General features: G+C 40.1%; 1 protein-coding gene across 1 annotated transcript in view; it reads right to left on the bottom strand.

Annotated features, from left to right (window-relative positions):
• The window catches only part of IPCEF1 (interaction protein for cytohesin exchange factors 1), a 162,160-nt gene that overhangs the window by 6,774 nt on the left and 133,007 nt on the right, over positions 1–22,379 (bottom strand). The window contains 1 exon segment of the mRNA NM_001445178.1: positions 6,355–6,548. Coding sequence (NP_001432107.1) covers positions 6,355–6,548 — 194 coding nt within the window.

The following is a 22,379-nucleotide window of genomic DNA, read 5'->3' as shown; positions in this document are numbered from 1 at the left end:
TCAAATCTATTCCTGCTTCCTCCATTGCTATGACCATAAGCCCAATTCTGGATAGAAAGTCAGACTCGACCCACTGCTGCAGTCTCGCAAGTGAGGTTCCTGCCTCCAGCCCCCACTTTGTATCCACCTGCTGCATAGCAGTGCAGGGGATCCACCTAAAATCCTGCGTCCTCTTAATGGTTCTCCTTCACGTCCAGGGTTCCGCGGACTTGAGCCCATCTGTCGATGCTCTCCTTGCTTCTGATGTGCCACACTAACCGTGGGGATGTGACTTTTCTCCCTCACGTGGAGCTAGTTCACACTCCACAATGTGCTCCAGGGAGGATCTTCCTCACCTTCCTTCACCGATGGACTCTAACTCCTAGAGTGACTTTCACCGGGAACATTCTCCCACCATTTTTTTCTTACTGGATTTTACTGCAGCTCATAAATGTATATTCACTTCAGGCATCATGCTCTCTCAAAACTCTCTGAACCCCTAGATTGATTGGAAAAGTTCTTTTCATGCTAGCCTAGAGCCCTCTTAGAACTTGCCATGTCACCCAAGGATGCTCATGGATCTGTCATGCCACCTTTTCTAAAGCATCTTAAAGAAGGTGACAGGGAACACATTTTTTTCATATTTTTTATTAAAGTATAGTTGATTTACAATGATCTGTCAATTTCTGCTATAGAGCAAAGTGACCCAGTCATACATAGACATACATTATTCTTCTATTATCTTCTATCATGTTCTATTACAGATGATCGGATATAGTTCCCTGTGCTATACAGTAGGACCTCACTGCTTATCCATTCTAAACGTAAGAGTTTGCATCTACTAACCCCAAACTCCCAGTCCATCCCCCTCCCCCTCAGCAACCAGCAAGTTTGTTCTCTATGTCTGTGAGTCTGTTTCTGTTCTGTAGATAGGTTCATCTATGCCATATCTTATACTCCACATATAAGTGACATCATATGGTATTTGTCTTTCTTTCCGACTTGCTTCTCAGGGAACATATTTTATTAACACCTGTATCCCCTGTAGCTGAGTGCCAGGCAGACATTCAATATATGTCCACTATTGAACTAATCTCTCTCTGCCTAGATCCAGGGCAGCTTGTGCAAAGCTAAATATTCACAACTGTGTTTACTGGCTGAAGTTCAAATTCATGACCACTGCCATTGAGTGGACTTCCACTACTATTCAGTAATCGTATCTTCTCATCTGTTTTCTCTCCCATGCTCCCAAAGGACTATTTCAAAACTTCTCATTTCTACCCAAATCTCCTTCCCAATCCTCCCTCGTAGCTGTTGACCCTGCTGTCTATTTTCCGAGGAAAGGAAAACGTGAAGAGTGGCTCTCCCAAGCTCCTACTGCCCTCTTCCTACATCAGCGCAAATATGTGCCCCCTTCCTCCCCGGTCATTTGGGTGAAACATCTGTGCTCCTAGCAAAGACTGATGTCTCCGCTTCTGCTGACGCTTCCTCTCTCACAGTCGAGAAATACACTCCAGCACTTCTCCCCTCTTTCCTGTGACTCCTCAATTCCCCATCTCCGTGTGATCATTCTCACTGCCATAACATGCATAATCTTATTTCTCTCATCTTAGAAGCCCTTACTTTTCTCTTTCTTTCTTTTTATTTATTTATTTACTTACTTACTTTTGTATACAGAAGTTCCCAGGCTAGGGGTTGAATTGGAGCTGCAGCTGATGGCCTACGCCACGGCCACAGCAATTCAGGGTCAGAGCCGCATCTGCAACCTATACCACAGCTGATCAAAACGCCGGCTCCCCAACCCCCTGAGCAAGACCAGGGATCAAACCTGCAACCTTGTAGATACTAGTCAGATTCGTTTCCACTCCACCTCAATGGGAACACCCAAAAGCCCTTTCTTGACCCCACTTTCTGAGTCCAGCTAACGCTCCACTTTCCTCTGTCTCCAATGTCCTTGTGCCCATTCTCCCATAGGCTCACTCCCTTCAGACTTCTGCCCCCATCATTCCACCCAGACTGCTCTTGTTAAGACCATCGATGACCCCCATGTTGCTAAATCCAATAATCAATTATTCATCTTCCACTTCTATTTCCCGACAGCATCTGAAACGGTTCACTTCTCCCTCTTGAACACTTTCTTGAACATGTTGTTGCTGGGACAGAGTCTCCAGATTTTTTAGAGATCCTAAGATTAATGAAAATTGGAAAATTGATTTTTCAAAGGCAAAAATGAATTCACCACCACTCTAAATCAGAAAAGAGACCTTAGGAAAGGGTCTCTTCAACTTTGGGCTGACACTTCTCATAGGGTTTTATCTCTAAATAATTCAAATTTCTTACTCTTTGGCCCAAGTCTGTGTTAGCTCTTTTACAGATTAAAAAAAAAAAAAAAAAAAGTAGAGAAGAATAGAGGGGAAGGAAATTAACAAAAGAACAGAATCCTCTGAGCTCCTTCCTTGACAGGGCACCCTAGTCAACAGCTTCACATAAAGGCCTCGTATCCACCCCCCGCCCTCCAAGGAGCAGGAGGCTTTGAACGACTTTTACAGCATCCTTCTGGCTTTTTTGGAGGCAGGCAGGGTCTGGTAGGGATGCCAAACAATACCGTGAAAGAATGAAAGTGGTACCTTCATTTTTCATTCCAAATACTCAAAACATAGCTTACTCCAAGACCTAAGCACTGGAAATGTGTCCTACCAGAGCAGTGGGGCAAAGGAGAGCTCATTCCTCTCTTGACCTAGGTGAGAGGAACCCTGGGAGAAAATTTCACTTGGACCCATGAATCATGCAATTAATCCTTCAATTTAAAATAAAGACAGGCTTAGCTGAAAGTCAGGGATGTGGAGCTGTCAGAAACTCCTAAATATCTAACGGTCTTTAGTATGTGATGTGATAGTTTGCTCAACATCCAAAAAAAATTTTCTCAAAATGCATTCATTCCAACACAATCACAGCGTGAGGATTTTTCTTTATTTCCAGAATGTGCATACCACTAATATAAACATGATTATTAAATGTTTCCTTATTTCTACATGAACCTCTGTCCTTCTTGCTTGTCCACACTCCAGCTTTGAAGTGCTTTTCTTTTCTTTTTCCTTTTTTCTTTTTTTTTTAAATTTAGGTCTGCACTTGCAGCATATGGAAGTTCTCATGCTAGGGGTCAAGTCAGAGCCACAGCTGCCAGCCTACACCACAGCCACAGCAATGCCAGATCCAAGCTGTATTTGTGACCTACACCACAGCTCATGGCAATGCCAGATCCTTAACCCGCTGAGGAGGGCCACGGATCAAATCCGTGTCCTCATGAATACAATCAGGTTTGTTACTGCTGAGCCACCATGGGAACTCCTGAAATACATTCTTTAAATGTATTTTATTTTATTGTTTTGGCCGCACCCACAGCAGGCAGAAGTTCCTGGGCCAGGGATTAAACGCGAGCCACAGCAGTGACAACACTGAATCCTTAACTGCTAAGCCATCAGGAAACTCCTGAGGAACTTTTTAAGTAAACATTTATATCGAAACGTAACATACATGAAGAAAAGCACATGTACAATAAGGTTTGTGCTTGACAAAATTATCACAAAGTGAACACATCTGTATAACCATCACCAAGACAAAAAGATTCCTACCCAGAACCTCAAAAGCTTTATTTGTGTCCCCACCCCCGCCAGTCATATCCTCCTCTCCTCCTCCCCCCTACTCTCCTGACTGCTTTGAGTTTTAAAGACAGTTAAAATACACTTAGAGACGGTTAAAATACAATTAAAGGCGGTTTTACAGTAGGAAAAAAATTTAATAAAAATAAATAATTCTGATAGCTTTTTGACATGAATAAATATGCATGTGCTAAATGATGTTTCTCTAATGAATAAACAGATTGATGTGCTTTTTTGCTTTTTTTCAACTGGTCAATTTCAATGTCATCATGTCCTCCTGACTCCTGGGTGGTTCGTAGGAACACAGAATACATTTCATCAGCCCCAGCTCAAAGGATCTATGGAAGGGTCTTCTTTCCAGGAATGTTCAGCTGGGTGAGGCAGGTGGCCTCTGAGACGGCCCCAGTGTTCCTTGCTCCCTGGTAGTCATGCCTTTTATAATTCACCTCCTTGACTGCAGGTAGGCTGACCTAGCAACTTGCTTCTAATGAAGAGAATACTGTAAATGCAGTGTGCTGTCACTCCTAAGATCTGGGGGTGACCCACCCTGCGCCCTCACCCCTTGCACGGGAGGCCAGCTTCTCTCTCTTCTGCCTTAGAAAGAGGCTTACATGGCCAGGAACTGGGGGTGGGCTCTAGCCAACGGACAGTGAACAACTGAGACCCTCGGTTCAACAACATGCAAGGAACTGAATCCAACCAAAAACCACGTGAGAGAGCTTGGAAGCACACTCTTCCCCACCCCGGTGGAGGGATGAATGAAGCCCCAGCTGACAAGTGGATTGCAGCCTTGGGAGAAGCATCTAAGCAAGTCATGCCTAAATTCTGACTCACAGAAACTGTAAAATAAGACATGCTTATTGCCTGTAGTTGCTAAGTTTGGAGGGTATTTGGTTACCTAGCAATAGATACCTAATAACTGGGAAGAAAAGAAAAAGCTACTGGACTCATCAATTCTGTGGCCACAGTGCATGGAGAACAAGAGGTCACAGAGAATCAGCTATAAACCTTTTACTGAACCAGGTCAGTAAAACCTTTGAATCTTTGTACAAACCTGCACTCGCAGCAACTGAGCCCCAAGGCATGGCCTTGTAAAGGTCTAGAATCCTGAGATTGCTGCTCTTTGCAAAGCTGAACCCTCCCTTTTTCTCCTTCTAGAAGTAGCCTGAACTGTCCATGCTCTCCTTGGCTTCCATTTCCTGTTTCTCCCAATGTGGGCTGTAGCATCCCATCCACCGATACCCCTCTGCCTCGCCCAGCTCCTCCTCCGTGAATGCATCTTCTTCTCTTTCTGATGTTCCTCATTTTTCATCACAGGCCAGTTTCAGCATCTCCATGGCATTGTCCCTCAAGGCCTCAGGTAGGCAGCTGCTTCCCCCTCTGGACCACCCAAGTGTCCCAAGCTGATGTCAACTTAAGTACTTATCCCATCTCATTCTAACTGTTTTCCTTTACGTTTCCGTTGTCCAGTGGCATCTACTCAGGGGTCCCAGTATCCTAGAAGAGTGCCTCATACAGAGTCAGGAAATACTTGTTCAATAAAAAATGTATTCATGCCTATCAGTTATTACAAACTAGACAGTAAAATCACAACCTATAATGGTATATTTCATTGATAACCATTGACATTTACCCACTCTGTAAATATACGGAATATAACACATTTCACTTTGAAATGAATGCTAGTGATATCTTTCATCACTAAGTGCTAGGGAATTTCCTCTACATTCCTCTACATTTCTTTTATGTTGGTAAAATACACCCTTGCCTTTATTTTTCAGCCTCATGTTTGCAAGGCTTTTAGAGTGCATAGGCCTTCCACGGACTAGCTGGGACACCTGAAGAGTCACTTGGCCATCTTTTGTAGCCCTGTCCTTTTGACTGCTGATATTTCTTCCTGGCAAGGGATGCCAACTCATGATGCCAAAGGATATATACAAAACAGAATGAAAATGCAGGCTTTATCAAGGCTTCTCAGAATCTATAAGTCTTCTGTTAATTCAGGACCATTTTACGAAGTATCCTGGCCTCCACCTGTTTGTGTTATTACAATCTAAACCTGAAAGCAGGATGCTTTTGTTATGAAGAACCACTTCAGCTACAGGAGGCCCTGAAAACAGCTTCAGTATAGCTATAAACTGTCCCTCGTTCCCATTACGAAGGCATCTGTTGGTCTGCTACCAGGAAGTGTCTATTTCCCACAGCCCAGCTCTCATGGCGTCTCTTGGCTCCAGGGCCAATAGCTCAGAGATACTATGCTGTTGCTATATCTGAAACATAGAATTTTTTTTCTGGCTATGGTAGAAAAGAATGGTACCTTTTAATGAATCAGGTGAAAGCCCAATATCTTATTAAATATGACTGTGTGTTCTTCCCAGTTGACCCTCTCAGGCTCTCAGCATTTGTTCTCTCAGGTAGAAGGGTACAAAAACACATCACACATGATCCTTGCCTCCTAAAGGAGCTTAATCTTTGAAATTTTATACCAAAGTGAACACAAAAATCAAGGCCTACTGTAGAAAACTGAGTTGGATGCTGCTGGGTGGATGTCCTAGTGCTTTCAGAACGTCAAGGGGCAACTCACCCAGTAGAGTCTGCACTGCCCTCCGCAGCCTCCACCCACGCAAACACTGCGGTTTGCATGAATCCTTCTGCAGAATCAGCATTTTTCTCGACCCACATCCACAGAGTCCATCCATAATCTGAAACTTCTTACCTTTAATGTGCTATTCAAAGTTCGGATCTTGTGGAGTTTCTCATTTATGGATGGATTTTTGCACCGCTTCACAAAGGACTTCCTCAGCTCCTTTTTGGTTGAAGGTCGCCGGTCCCCAAGAGGAGACAGACTGGCTTGCTCTAAAGATTTGTAGAGCTTCTCCATTTCATCATCCTCAGACACTTTTGTCTCTTCTGTTAAAATAAAAAAAAATAGCAATAAACCAAGTTAATCAAGGAGAGAACATTTGAAAGTGTAGTCCTAAAACAAGACCCTCCTGACACCTTGATCTTAGACTGCCAGCCTCCAAAACTGTGAGACATAAATATTTATTGTCTAAGCCACTCGGTTGGTGGTGTGTTGTTATGATAGGGCCAGGTTCCTTTTGAAGGCACTTATTTCAGGTCTCTCTCCCAGCTTCTCATGGTTCCTTGGCTTGTGGCAGCATAACCTTAATCTCCACGTGGCGTTTAACCTGTGTGCATATCTCTGTGTCCAAATTTCCCCTTTTATAGACACCAATCCTTCTGGATTACAGACTCACTCTATTGACCTCATCATAACTAACTATACCTGCAAAAAAAAAAAAAAATCCATTTCCTAATAAGGTCACATTCTGAGGTACCAGGTATTAAGTCTTCAACACAAGCATTTTGGAGGGACACAATTGAACCCATAATAGTATATGCCCTCTAACCTCCCAAAATTCATGTCCCTCTCATATGCAAAATGCATTCCCTGATCCCAACATCTCCAAAAGTCTTAGCCCATTTCAACATCTAATCTCATCCAAATATCATCTAAGTCAAATGTTGGTGGGACACAGGGAGTGATTCATCCTGGAGCAAAATTCCTCTCTATCTGCAAACGTATGGAAACAAACAAGTTCTCTGCTTCTCAAATACAATGGCGGGACGGGAAAACCTTAGCAACCCAATACACACCCTGAAGCTTGAGAATCATTGTCCCAGATTGCTTTTTTTATCCTTCCTAGAACTGCCCTTTGAGAGAAGAGCTCCACCTGTGGTCTGTGACTCTGAGCAGATAATAATCATCTCTTATGCCACATACCTCTGTTCCCTTTCTTAACCATGCCTTGCCACCCTCAGTTCAAATGCTTCTAGTGAAGTGACTCCACCCAGGATCCAGGGGGGACTCCATATGATAGCCTAAGCCAATGGCAGTTCCATCGCATTGGCCACAGTCATCAATCCAAGAACGCACATATGTTTCAGGCCAGACCCACTGGGGCCAAAGAGACTCAATTCTGTGACTCTGGTTTGTGAGAGATTGATTCTCAGGGAATCAATCTCTCTGTTTTCCTAAACTGAGTGGTATGATCATGTGACCTGGAAGATTCCAGGAATCATGCCAGAATCATGAGAATGGAGCTAATAAAGAGGATACACTGAGATATATATCTTTGTGATACCATTAGAATCCTCTCAGCTTATGGGAACCAATACATTGCCTTTCTTAAGCTATTCTGGGTGCTGTTTTCAGTCATAGGCAACTGAAAGAGTCTCAAAGGATGTAGAAAGTTACTCGAAGGAAATCAGCCCTTAATGTTGCTTTAATTCCTTACTAAAAACTTCAGTTCTTTATTCACTTCAGTCTCTAAAATTAATCTTGGGAAAGATACACAGTAAGATTTCTTTCTACTATATACTCCTTAGTGTCTGTGCATTTTAGTTCCTGTCCTGAAAACAAGCCTGATAGAGGACCATAGAAAAAGTATGGCTTTAGGAGAACTATAAAAAAGGGTTTCTTCAAAGGGGAGGGAAAGGCATACAAGAGTACTCTAAGAGCATCAAAATTAAGCACACTTACTTTATAGTTTACTCCTGTAAGATTTAAATTCTTTAGGCAATAGTTTCCCCCCATTTGCCACCAGAGAGCCGCCACAGGAGTTCCCAGTACTCTTTCATAAAATGGAGAACCAAGATGTTGGGCTAACTTTGCACCTAAATTATTGGTCAGTAAACTTTGTTCTCTACCAAAACATTCTCCAAAAGGGGAGAAACATTAAAAACTATTCTTAAACACAACTAACTTTTTGGCTCCATCTGTGTGCAGACAGCAAAAGTAGGTTTTTGTCAATAAGCACATGAAAAGATGCTCAGTATCATCAGTCATTAGAGAAATGCAAATCAAAACCACAACGAGATACTATCTTACACTCCCCAGAATGGCTAAAATCAAAAAGGCGCAATAACAAGGGTGGGCAAGGATGTGGAGAAACTGGAACGCTTATACATTGCTGGTTGGGAGTATAAAAGACTAGCCACTTCAAGAAACAGTTTGGTAGTTCTTCAAAATGCTAAATGCGAAGCTCCCATAGGACCCAGCAATTCCAGTTCTAGCTATATACTTAAGAAAATGAAAAACATATATTAACACAAAACCTGTGCATGAGTGTCATAAATAATATGACAAAAGGTCTATATGCTAGGTGTTCATTAACTGATGAGTGGATAAATAAAATGTGGTATAGGCATGCAATGGGTATTATCCGTGATTAAAAGTGGTATTCGATACATTCTAAAACATGGATGAACCCTGAAAAATTCTCTGAGTGAAAGAAAACAGTCACAAAAGACACATACTGTATCAGTCCATTTATACAAAATGTCCAGGCAAGCAAAGCCATTGTGATAGAAAGCAGATTAGTGGTTGCCTGGGGCTGAGGAGGGGACAAATAGGAACTGAGAATGATAGCTAATGTGTATGGCTGTGTGTGTGTTTGTGTGTGTGTGTGTGTGTGTGTGTGTGTGTGTGTGGTGCTAAAATGTCTTCAAATTAGACTGTGGAGCTAGTTACACAACTCTACAAATATACTAAAAATCACCAAGCTCTACATTTTTAATGTGTGAATCTTTTAGTATCTGAAAGACATCTCATTAAACCATTAAAAAGTAGGCTTTTATATAAGATTATCATGGTAACTGATGTCACTTGCAAAGCAGAAATATTAAGCATGGCAATAATCCTGGAGTTCAAACTGCTGGAGACTTCAGCAAGTCTTAAGAAATTTATTATTTTTTTACTTTGAAATTTTTATTCAAAATGGGCACAAAAACTAATGAAAACCCAATCGTTCATAGAAAACAACTGCTAAAATTTTAGTACATATCAGTATCAGTCAGAGTTAAGTCAGAGAAATAGAACCATCAGAACAACCAAAAACACCTAATAAAAATCCACTCATTCAGAGAAAATAACCACTAAAATTTAAGTATGTATTAGTTATCAATCTTCAGGTTAACCAGAGAAATACAACCATATATACATATATTTCACTGCAAGACTTATTGTAAGAATTCAGATTATGGAACTATGAGGGCTGATAGGCAAGTCCAGAATCTATAGTAGGTCGTTAAATAGGGTAAGCCTGAACTTTTAGGCATGAGCTGAAGCTGTAATTCACGGATGGAATTTCTTCTTCTTCATGGAAGCCTCATCTCTGCACTCAAAGCCCACCCAAATTATCTAGATCAACCTCGTTTAAATTCAACTGATTATAGATGCTAATCACACATGCAGGATAACTTCACAGCAACACCTAATTTAGTGTTTGAATAACGGAGGACTACAGAACAGCCAAGTTGGTACATGAAACTAACCATCATAGTCCACTTCTTGTCAACTTGCTACTAACACATATCTTCTTAAACCACACTTACACTCCGAATAAAGACAACAGCAAAATCATATTTCCGCCTAACATGATACAACTACCCCACATATATTGAAAATACAATAACCTTTTCACCAGAAAAGGATGCAAAGACACCTGACTCTTAAAGGGGTTCATTAGCATCGAGGACTCTGGAAGTTTTCAGACTCACAACAACACAATGATTTTATATACATCCTTTTTTTTATAGATAGGCAGGCAGGGCTCTACTTCAAATAAAGCCTAAATACATAGTTTTTAATACCACTTTAATATTTTTAAGTGTTTTTAAAGTTTTATTTTATTTTATTTTTCTTTTTGAGGCCACGTCTGTGACATATGGAGGTTCCCAGGCTAGGGGTTGAAGAGGAGCTATTGCTGCCAGCCTACACCACAGCCACAGCCATGTGGGATCCAAGCAACACCTGCAACCTACACCGCAGCTCACAGCAACACTGGATCCTTAAGCCACTGAGAAAGGCCAGGGATCAAACCCACAACCTCATGGTTCTCAGTCGGATTCATTTCCACCGTGCCACAACCGGAACTCCAGTATTTTTAAAGTATTTCATATTTAACAAACTTCAAGAAACAAATCAAACAAGATATAACAAAGATAAATAGAAAGATTACTTCTCTGTGTTCACTAAGCTAATCAGTTGTGCTAAAGAGATTGTAATAGAAGATAAAGTGACTTTTGACTAATACATTAATTTGTAATTAGACCAGAGTAAAATGAATCAGATCTAATTTGACAGGTAGTAAATCCATAAAGATGAAAATAAATGTTAAAATCTTGGAATAACATGGCATTAAGTACAGTCCCTAAATTAAAAATGAACAGGACTGCCTCTGGATAATTTTATTATTATTTAATTTATTTATATTAAGATATATTACCTTTAAGTTAAAAATATCTGAGATTACCTCCCTCCCACCCACCCACACACACACACACACACACACACACACTCCTTTCCTAAATTAAAATGTGGGGCATTACCTATGAGGGGGTGTGTGTGTGTGTGCGTTTGTGTGTGTGTGTGTGTGCGTATGTGACTTGATCCTTCAAGAAATAGCAGAACTTTAAAATTAATACAAGGTAAAGTAGCCTTGGTGGGATTACAAAAAGTTAATACAGAATTCACCTAAAATATGATCAGTGTTCAAAAAACAAACACTCTCTCCTTGGGATTCGTGTAGAAATTGGAGAGAATAGTTAGAAGTATGTTCAGATAAGGTTAAAGCTCTTGGAGAAATGGGGGAAAATTAAAGGCAAACTACCCTTATGGTCTCACCTCACAGCTATTCATCTCTCCTCAGAGAAAACCTAAACTTTAAAGACTATAAAGTCTGGAGTTCCTGCCATGGCTCCGCCGTAATGAACCCAATTAGTATCCATGAGGATGCGGGTTCCATCCCTGGCCTCACTCAGAGGGTTAAGGATCCGGCATTCTGTGAGCTGTGGTGTAAGTTGCAGTCACAGCTCAGATCCTGAGCTGCTGTGGCCGTGGTGTAGGAGGCCAGCAGCAGCAGCTCTGATTTGGCCCTGGCCTGGGAACTTCCATATGCCGCAGATATGGCCCTGAAAAGCAACAACCACAAAAAAAGTCTTCATGTCTGATCTTTAATAATCTTTCAGAATCACTCACAGATGTAAGGACAAAAAAAAATAAATGATGTTAGGAGTCAAAAAACACCCTGATCGCCTTTTTTTTCATGTCATAATCTGAAAAATATCAATGTATTGCTAGAGACTCAGGGGATAGATTGTGATCCAACACGGTTCACCACCTGCATGGGGCTTTTATACTGTTTTTTACGGGTGCTAATGGCTGATGCCTAGGTCTTCCCAGGACCAAAAAATGAACATCCAAAAATGATGGACACAAATGGTAAATAAGATCTTAGGACAAAAAAGGACCTAAAGGCTACAAGCACACAACAAAACACCGCAGAGGTGAGGGTCCTTCCTAGTCACTGTACGGAAGCCTCGTGCTGGCTGGTTAATCCTCAGGGCTAACCCCGTACCTTTCAAAGCCTTCCCAGTCAAATAAGCATCTCCCTTTCATCTTTTATGTAAATATTTTTCTAAATTATAATTTCGTATTTGAAAATACTAGGTTATTTCCCTTATCTTACTAGATTATAAAAAGAGCAAGGAAAAAAAATGATTGGCAGGAACAACCACTGGTCTCTCTCCCACTGGAAACAGAAGCCAAGTTCATTTTTTCCATCTCTCTTATCTTATCTTCTGTGACAAAATTAATGGGCTTTGTCTGACTATCAAGTGTTTCCAATGCAATTGTTCTTCTTCCTCTCAAGTGCATATTCTGGTCTTGTTACATAAAATAACATGGCTTGAATTCCCTTCATCACGTAAGGCACAGTGTAGTCTGTCTCACTAAGCCTCACAAGTTCTTTGCCAAGGAAGATGAAGTTATTTTTATTTTATAGATGAGAAAAAAATGTGAAGATTCTTGAAAAACAGTCCGTGTTCTTTCCAAAATGTAAATCCATGATGGAATGAGGAATAAAAGTTCAGTTCCACATTGTACAGGCCCATGCCCTTCTGGACCAGTCTTCTCCAACTTCAATCAGCAAACAACCATCTAGGGATCTCATTAAAATGCAGTTTCTGTTTCAGTCAGTCTGGGATGGAAGGCTCTGAGACTAAATTTTTAATGAGTTCCTAGGTGATATCAGAACTGCTGGTCCATGGACATACTTTGGGTAGCAAGGCTAGATTGCTTTCCAGCAATTAGCCATGCCGCACCTCCGCTCGTTGGAAGAGAAAGGTTTTGGAGTTACAACTAGAAAGTTGGGGCTTGTCCAGAAAGCAGCATCTATTTTCTCTATGCCATGTCTTTTTTTTTTTTTAATCTGGCTTGCTCAAAGAATGATTCCAGAATCCCAGCTGTAAAGCCTCAGTATCTCACATGTTGAGTTGGTGGGAATTTGAGGTACATGTGACTGACCCTTCACTTCGGTTAGACTTGCTCAGAATGCCTGGAAGAGTCAGACTAGGAAATGGTCTCTGAACATAGGTCAATAATCTAATGATTTAGACTCAAGAAAGGTAAGGGGTTTTTTTAGCAAGATCTTTCTTGTTGACATTAGCGAAAGACACAGCAACACTTTTAACCAATAGTGACTAGTTCACTCCTTTCCAAGATGCTGCCAAATGCATGTGCTCCTCCCACGTAGCCAGCCTACTGTCTGCTCCTGACAGGACAGGCACACCCCAGCAGGCCCAGAATTTGGCTGTCGAGAACACTGTATGCAGATTCTCTCTTTAAATGCTGTATTGTCAACGCTGCCTCCCCCACTGTCTTATTTTTGGTGTTTCCTTGTGCTTCCTAGAATGTGATTTTTTTTATTTGCTGTTTAGAACATAAATACCGGCTTCCAGAGACAAGAGGGGACTTTATATACCATATTTTATATCAGAATTTGAAAGGAAAATTTTTGAGATTGGACAAGTCTAAATGATATCCCAAGAAAGATAGTATTAGCTCCCAAAGTGAAACACTTGAAAAGGTTTAGGTAGAAATTGGTATTCCCTGTTTCATGTGCAATGTTCTAAGTGTTTGAGAAAGGAAAGACCATGGAAGGCACTTGTTACGAAGAGAAGAAAGAACTTCGTGGTCATTTGGACATTAAGACTTTAAGAATTTACAAATGTCATTTAATACAGCACCTGGTACCAAGAGATCAAAAGCATTTTACAGGCTTCCTCTAATTAATGATTCTGACAACTCTAGGACAAAAATCTTGAAATCCGAAATTATAATGACAGACGAATTTAAACCAGATAACTAAAATAAGTCTGGATAACTTATTTTTAGACACTTAGTTACTTGCTTTAGGATACTAAGGATACTACTAACCAAGTTTAATTTAAGAGACAGATTGCCTGTTTCTGCTGCTGTTGATGCTGGCAGAGATAGCTCTGTGTATTGAGTTTTTAATTATGTCATAAGCATTATGTTACCTGCTATACCAACATGATCTCACTACCTTTGTAACAACCCTATGAAGAAAGTGTTATTAATAATCCTTATATCAAGGAGAGAATGTGAAGACACAGAAAGATCAAAAACTTTGACCAAAGTCACAAAGAGACAAACCAAGGTTCTGACTCAAAGCTCATTGCCTTAAACACTATGCTCTGTACTATAAACCTATTTGATATACTTTTTTGAAAAAAGTTCATTGAAGAGGATTTCTAATCAGATAATGCATAGGCACTAAGATGGTAGCTTGATTTGGACTGGAGAGGCCAAGGCTCAGATTCCTGCCCCAACTACTCCATTTTCCAAGTGAAAAATGTCCACCCAGAGCCTCTGCTTCTGAGGGACCCAGATTTTATACATCAAATTCTGTTCTCACAGGGCCACAGGGCAGTAGATCCTAGCACAGGAAATTCATAAGTTGGTCAGCAACCTAAGACACAGGCTGGATAACCAGATTCTCTGCTTTGGCATTTGAACTGGGAACCTGGGGATAATGAACCGGTTTGAATCAGGAGTAGGAGGTTGGAGTCGCAATCATGCTAGGCAACAAAGACATAAGTGCACAGAAATGGAGAATGCAAAGTTGGGGTTTAAAATGTATATACGGCAGGTAAAAGAAATTCTGTAAGAGAAAAAATCGAACAGATTGAGAGAAAGCCAGAGAGAGTGCCCAAGTATAAAGCAGGTAATTTTACTTATGTTCTTGTAAATCTGACAGTAGTTTCACTTTGGTTTCCCTCATTTTCCTATATTTGCTTTATCTTTTCTGCCAGAATCAGACACCTCTTGGATACTTAATGTTTCTATTAAGCAACTCAGTACTCTTACACTGTATTATTATTTTTATTGATAAGAATAAAACCAGCCTATCAGGAAATCGTTAATGTTGTTCTTAGGTTTTATTATTTTTGCCTCTGTGGCACTGATCTTCAGAACTAACCTTAGGGTAGGTTCATTGCCCAGGATTCTAATAAGTAGCTTCAGATTCTTAAAACTAAGACTCTATTTGTTTTTAAAATGCATTCTTCCAATCATATGAGCACCTGGATTGTGTGAAATATTTAATGCAGACGTAAAATTTCTCTATCTGCTCACATCTCTTAGGATGTGATAAGAAAAAAAAGAACATTGGCATGTACATAAAAAAGGCATTTGGTCAGTTTTTTTTCTTTCTTTTTTTTTTTTTTTTTTTTTTTTTTTTTTGTCTTTTTCCCTTTTCTAGGGCCGCTCCTTTGGCATGTGAAGGTTTTCAGGCTAGGGGTCCAATCAGAGCCGTAGCCGCCAGCCTACGCCAGAGCCACAGCAATGCAGGATCCGAACCACATCTGCAACCTACACCACAGCTCACAGCAACACGGGGTCCTTAACCCACTGAGCGAGGCCAGGGATTGAATCCGCAACTTCACGGTTCCTAGTCAGATTCGTTAACCACTGCGCCACAATGGGAACTCCAGGTTTTTTTGGTTTTTTTTTTTTTTTTTAATATATTTAATGCAGCAGAGTTCGAATGGGAAATAAATGGGGGAAGGGGCTGAAAAACTGCCTAAAATCAAGAATATAAACCCAGAGCATGATAGATAAATGTATCATCCCGCTGGAATCCATCAACCATGTGGATCCATAATAGGGATAAATGAGCATAAAATATAAAAATGAGAGATTCAGAAGAAGAGATGTGAGGGGAACTTCATGACAAGTGCAGTGAGGCAAGAGGAAGGAAGAAGTTACCCCATCTCAACTTCACTAAGCAGTAAATGAAGGTTGGAGCAGATAAAGATGCAGCTCTCTTGTCCTCACACCTACGCTTTGTAATTACTTGCAAAACATCCTTATTTTTGCCTTATCGGAAATCCTCAGGGTACACATTTAGAGTTACATATTTCAACATGGCCATTAAATCCCAACTCATGAACCTTTTCCCAGGAAGTGATAACAGTTCTGCAGAGTTGCAATTATCTTTAAAGCCACAGGGGACTGAATGTTCTCAACAACGACGCATCCTTCATCTTCTCTTTCCCTCATCCATCCAATCCCTTCATTTATTCAATCCATCCATCACATATTCTTTGAATGTCCACTGGGCACTTGGGCAGTGGCGTTAAGTGACCAGAGCTAGACCAAACCAGGCAAGAATCCTTTGTAAATCTTACATTCTTACATTGTATGTTGACAATCTATCCCTAATATGTGTATTTCTTTTCTCTCCCTACCCCATTGCTACCAATTTAGTCCAGGCCACCACCACTTCATCAATTTCATCACTGCCTATTTCAGCAGCTACATTCCTAATAAACATGTTCCATACAGTGAAGTGACCTTTTTAAAAGATCACACCAAAACCTTCCTCCAAAAACATTCCCTTGCAATTAGAACAAAATCCAAATATCTTAAAGGACCCAGCAGTTGCCACATTAGCAGAACTCAGCTGCTACTGAGTTCTCCAGTCTCTTCCTAAGCTTCCCCTCTGCTCCAGCCACACTGAATATGTTTCTGTTTCTTGAACCACAAAATTCGTGTCAGTGCTAGAGCACTTAGACTCTATGTTCTCCCGACTGGGGCATTTTGTCAGCTGTTGCTCATATGCGTAAGCTTCCTCGTGCCTTCAGGTCTCAGATCAAACATCACTTCTTCATGGAGATCCTCCCCAACCAGTCATCTCAATAAAGGTCCTTCTTCCAACCAGCTATTATTATATACCCCTACCCAATTTCCCTTACAGAACTGGCTCACTACCAGAAATTATCGTGTTCTTCTATTTACCCACTAATTGTCTCCACATCCTGCCAAAATGGACGTACACACTAGGCTGTAAATTCTATGCAAGAAAGCTATTGTCTTTGATAAATTCAAAAATTATCTCCAAATGCCAAAAACTGATCCACAACTGAGATGTAGCAAAAGCAATTCTAAGAAGAAAACTATTGCAAGAGCTATTGTCTTTGATAAATTCAAAAATTATCTCCAAATGCCAACAACTGATCCAACAACTGAGATGTAGCAAAAGCAATTCTAAGAAGAAAGTTTATAATGATACACACTCACCTCGAGAAATCAACAAACAAAAAAATCTCAAATAAGTGATCTAACCTTATACCTAAAGGAACTAGTAATAGAAGAACAAACAAAACCCAAAGTTAGGGGAGAGAAAGAAATAATAAAGATCAGGGCATAAATAAATAAAATAGACTAAAAAAAGATCGATGAAACTAAGAGCCCGATTCTTTGAAAAGGAAACAGAACTGCTAAACATTTACCCAGCTTTATCAAGAGCAAAAAGGGTCCCAACTAAATAAAAACAGAAATGAAAGACACCATGCGACTAAGAAGGCTCGTAGAGATTACTATGAACAAATGTATGCCAATAAAATGAAATCTGGAAGAAATGAACAAATTCCTAGAAAAGGACAACCTCCCAAGACTGACTCGGGAAGAAATGGAAAATATGAGTAGACTGATCATCAACGATGAGATTGAATCAGTAATTTAAAAACTCCCAACAAACAAAACTCCAGGACCAGAGAGCTCCACAGGTGAATTCTATCAAACATTTAAAGAATTAATCTCTATCCTTCTCAAACTATTCCCCAAAACTGAAGATAGAATACTCCTGGACTCATTCTATAAGGCTAGCACCACCCTGATAACAAAACCAGACAGAGACCACAAAAGAGGGAAATTACACATCAACATTACTGATGAATGTGCAAAAAGTCCTCAGCAGAACCTTAGCAAACCAAATACACTAAAAGGATCATACACCATGATCAAGTGGGATTTATCCCAGGGAGGCAAGGATGATGCAATAAATGTAAATCAAATTCATACACATTGTTAACAAACTGAAGAATAAAAATAATATGATCATCTCAATAGATGCAGAAAAGTGTTGACAAAATTCGTCATCCATTTATAATAAAAACTCTCAACAAAGTGGCTACAAAAGGAACACACCCCAACATAATAAAGGCCATATATGAGAAACCTAGGGTCAACATCACACTCCCAGATGAAAAACTACAAGCATTTCTTCTAAGATCAGGAAAAAGACAAGGATGACCACTTTTAATCAACATAGTGTTGGAAATTCCAGCCACAGCAGATGAGAAAAAGACCAAGGAATTCAAGTTGGTAACGAAGAAATAAACTGTCCCTGTTTGAAGATTACATGCTACTGTACATAGAAAATCCTAAAGATGCCACCAAAAAACTACTGACCTCAGCTATATGTGGAATCTAAAGAACAAAACAAATGGATAAAACAAAACAAAAACAGACTCAGATACGGAGAGCAACAGGAGATTGCCTGAAAGGGGGTGGAAACATGTTAGGCAAATAGGTGAAGGGGCTTCAGAGGTACAAACCTCCAGTTATATAACAACTAAATGATGGGGAAGTAATATACAGCATAAGGAATATGGTCAATTATAAAAACTTTGGGGACAGATGGTTACTAGACTTACCATGGTGATTATTTCATAACATATGCAAATGTCAAACCAGTATATAGGACACCTGAAACTAACATAATAGTATACATGGACATATTTCAAAAAAAAAGAGTTGAGATTAAAGTCTGAGAACTACAAATGACCTAGTTATATTGCATAAATTCATAGGTAACCTAACCTATTATTTCATGACATCTTCTAGGAATCTTTGGCCACCTGTCATGGAGCAGAGAAAGCAGTGATGGGTCATCCATGTCTGAGACCAATGCCTCTGAGCTCAATAACTACAAATTCAGGATTTTTACAGCAGGAAATATTTACTCCCATTTTCATGTCACTTCTCAAATTATACTCAAAAAAACAGGATCACTAGGAAATTTTCTAGGGACTGAATTAAGTAATAGAGATACGAAAACCAAGATTGGTCTTCAACTGGATGGACATGCAGTAGAATCCCTCAAGTAAGCCTCGCCTTTGCTTCCTATTTCCACTGCCACCTACGCTATTACCAAAGCTCCCTCATTATTCTAATTTCCTTTGTTCCCTTACTAAAGCTAACATAATTTTTCTTTCTTTCTTTTTTATTATGGCTGCACCTATGGGATATGGAAGTTCCAAGGCCACGGACTGAATCCGACCCACAGCTGTTACCTACACCACAGCTGCAGCAACACCAGATCCTTTAACCCCCTGCACTTGGCCCAGGATCGAACCCGCACCTTTGCATCGACCTGAGCTGCTGTAGTGAGATTTCTCACCCACTGAGCAACAGTGGGAGCTCCTTTTCTTTACTTCATTGTTTAAAAATTTTTCCAAATACATAATTTCTCTGATTAGAAATCATCATCCATTTTCTAAAGGAATAAACTAACAATGAGCCCAGGAGTCCACATCATCCAAATTTATCTTCCACTCCTCTTTTCCCTGGCTCTCCTCTCTAGGCACAGATCTTCCCACTTGGGCCATCTTAGATCACTTACAGGCAATCTTTCATATTTTGAGTTCCTGCTCTCTTTACAACCCTCAAGTACTTCGTATCTCTCTGTGGAACTTATTTTATTCTGCTTTATTTTGTTAAGTGAGTCTTATTCCTCCCACTCTTCCCATTATGTGTGAAAAAATTTTAGACCAAAAATTGTATCTTGCTCGTTTTCACAGTCCTGTTAGCACAAAAGTACATCTTGGGTGCCCAAAAAATAACAAAAATAATGCTTAATTGAAGAGTTTATTAATCAACTTTTTTTGTTATTATCTTGCTTCCTAAAGAGACATACTCCATCATTCCTACAGCAATACCTGAGGTATCTAGCTAAAACAATGTAGCGTCAGTACCGATGGCACTAAAATTGTGTAAAATATTTGGTAATTGCTAAATTCTAAAATCTGGCTCCTTTATGTCACTTTCCTGAAATGTCATGCATGCGTTTATATGCATAGCTCTTCATTAAAGATGCATTTTATTCTACCTGATTCCCAGGCCCATTCTGGCTGTATTTATATTTGACAATTTATTTGCATAAATCGGGTATCAGTCTTATTAGTGGTTATCCAGCTTATCAGCATCCAGGGTACAGTCACTCCATGCATGGAATAAGCCTGAGTAAAACTGTCTCCACATTGTCACTAAAATGTAGGTAGAGGCATACAAATGACCTAGTTATATTGCATAAATTCATAGGTAACGTGAGTCATCATCTCACAGACATGACTCATGGGTCAAATAACCTTTCACGAAAGAAACAGTATAGAGTAAAGCTGAGCTGGGATGAACATTCCATTAACCCCATCACCTCTTTTCCCATCATGCTTTGTACAAAGACTCGGCAAAGAATCTGAAGAGCTCAAAAAACTGGAACTCCCAAAGCAGAAAGGCAATAGACTGCAATTAACACTCTGCATTGTTTAAATAGTTTATACTGTAGGTGAAAATGTCTAAAAGGGTTTGAATTCTGTATAAAATTCTACCAAGCACAATTTTAATTGTATACCAACTGCAAAATACTTCTCTCGTTGTCTAAATAAAAAGAAGCTATAATAAGGCTGTCTGCTTATTTCAGAACTCAGTTATTAACTTTTAAGAATCTTTTCTAGCATAAAAGCCTCTTTCTCCAGCAAACACATCTTTAGACTGGGACTTAATCTAAAACCCTAACTCCTGTCATGGTCCACGTTGAAACTTCAATTTCTGTCATAAAAATAACCTGAATAACATTTCAGACACAGGAATTTCAGTGCTTTTCTTTGTTTAATTGGCAACTAAGAAATAATAAGTTTTAGAAGTCGCAAAAATGAAAAGCTACCTTCTTTTCCAACACATGTAAAAGAAAAAAAGCACAGTACGTAATCTGATTACTCAACAGTATGTCATTGCAAACGCAACAAAGACTGGGTTGCTGTTTCCATAGCAATGACTTTATGTGGTTTAACTCTGCTGGGAATTTAACCAAATCCCCAGCAGCAGGAGAAAAATCATCAGCAAAAATTTTGTAACATATGGCAAGTGCCAACAAATCAGTGAGGGGAAAAAATGGTTTTATTTTCTCTTCCTTCCTACCCCAAAGAATAACCTTCATATCAAGCTGTTTGAAGAAGCACAGAGATTTTTGTGGTTCTCTCTGCACCTAACTCAAAATTTTAAAATATCTGGTTTCTTCCTTCTTAGATTAAAGGAGCTATTGGTACTCAGCCAGCCTCTGCAGCACACGCATCCCCAGAAGGACACTGGATGTGGACAAGAACTGCATGCATCTTCCCATGACTATCAGATTATTTGTCCTAAAGGAAAACTCAATCTGCAACATTATCTCTTGAAGAAGAATGCAAATGGAATTTATTCCCTATTTGGCTCTTCAAGCCATCCTCATCCTGGGATGCTGTGAGTGTGAGTGTAAGTGTGTGTGTGTGTGTGTGTGTACACGAAAATTTTTAGCTCTACCAGTGGCCCGGTGATTAAAGTAAGAGTTTTCAGCTGGAAAAGAATAGATATAGTCCTTTTCATTATTTTCTTGAGTTCCACCAGTCCTATATCTGGAAGGATCTTATAACCATCAAGTTAGAGGCCATCTAGTTCAAGATACTTAAATTCCCTCTTCAGCGCATCTTCATAAGAGCAAAAGTTGTAATCGGCAGGAAATACATGGTTAATACCCAATGAAGATGGTTGTCTCAGAATGAGTAAACACCCTCACAGTAAGGAACATGCTGCTCTCCGAAGAGCCTATTCAATTTCGAACAGTTCTCAATGTTAACAAGACATTTCTTATGCTGAACCCCAAATTATCTCATTTTCACTTGCACCATTGGCCTCAAAATTTCCATTTGGAGTTCCCGTTGTGGCGCAGTGGTTAACGAATCCGACTAGGAACCATGAGGTTGCGGGTTCAATCCCTGGACTTGCTCGGTGGGTTAAGGATCTGGCGTTGCTGTGAGCTGTGGTGTAGGTCACAGATGCGGCTCAGATCCCGTGTTGCTGTGGCTCTGATGTAGGCCGGCAGCTACAGCTTCGATTAGACCCCTAGCCTGGGAACCTCCATATGCTGTGGGAGCGGCCCAAGAAATTGCAAAAAGATTAAAAAAAAAAATTTTTTTTTGCATGCATTTTTGTTCTTCCAAGGAGGTACAAACTAAGCCCTATACCTTATATGTGGACAACACCTCGCGAACTGAGGCCAGCATGATCAAGTTTAGTGCCTTCTATTCTATACAGTCCGGTCTGACTCCCTCCTTACTCCTCAGTGGTGCTCTACTCCACCTCATTCACCTCTAAAAGTAGGTTATATTGGCAAGGACTTCATTTACTCCATTTTTCTCTAATGTAAAGTAAATCACTGGCCTAAATTAGGGGTATCCAATGAAAATGCTATCAGAAGCCAGGCAGGTAACTCA

Source organism: Sus scrofa, chromosome 1 (assembly GCF_054392235.1).
Source record: "Sus scrofa isolate SSC_HxYL_T2T_F1_AM1 chromosome 1, Sscrofa_HxYL_maternal_Yorkshire_Landrace_v2.0, whole genome shotgun sequence".
Lineage (NCBI taxonomy): Eukaryota > Metazoa > Chordata > Mammalia > Artiodactyla > Suidae > Sus > Sus scrofa.
This window is presented reverse-complemented; position numbering and strand designations above follow the sequence as displayed.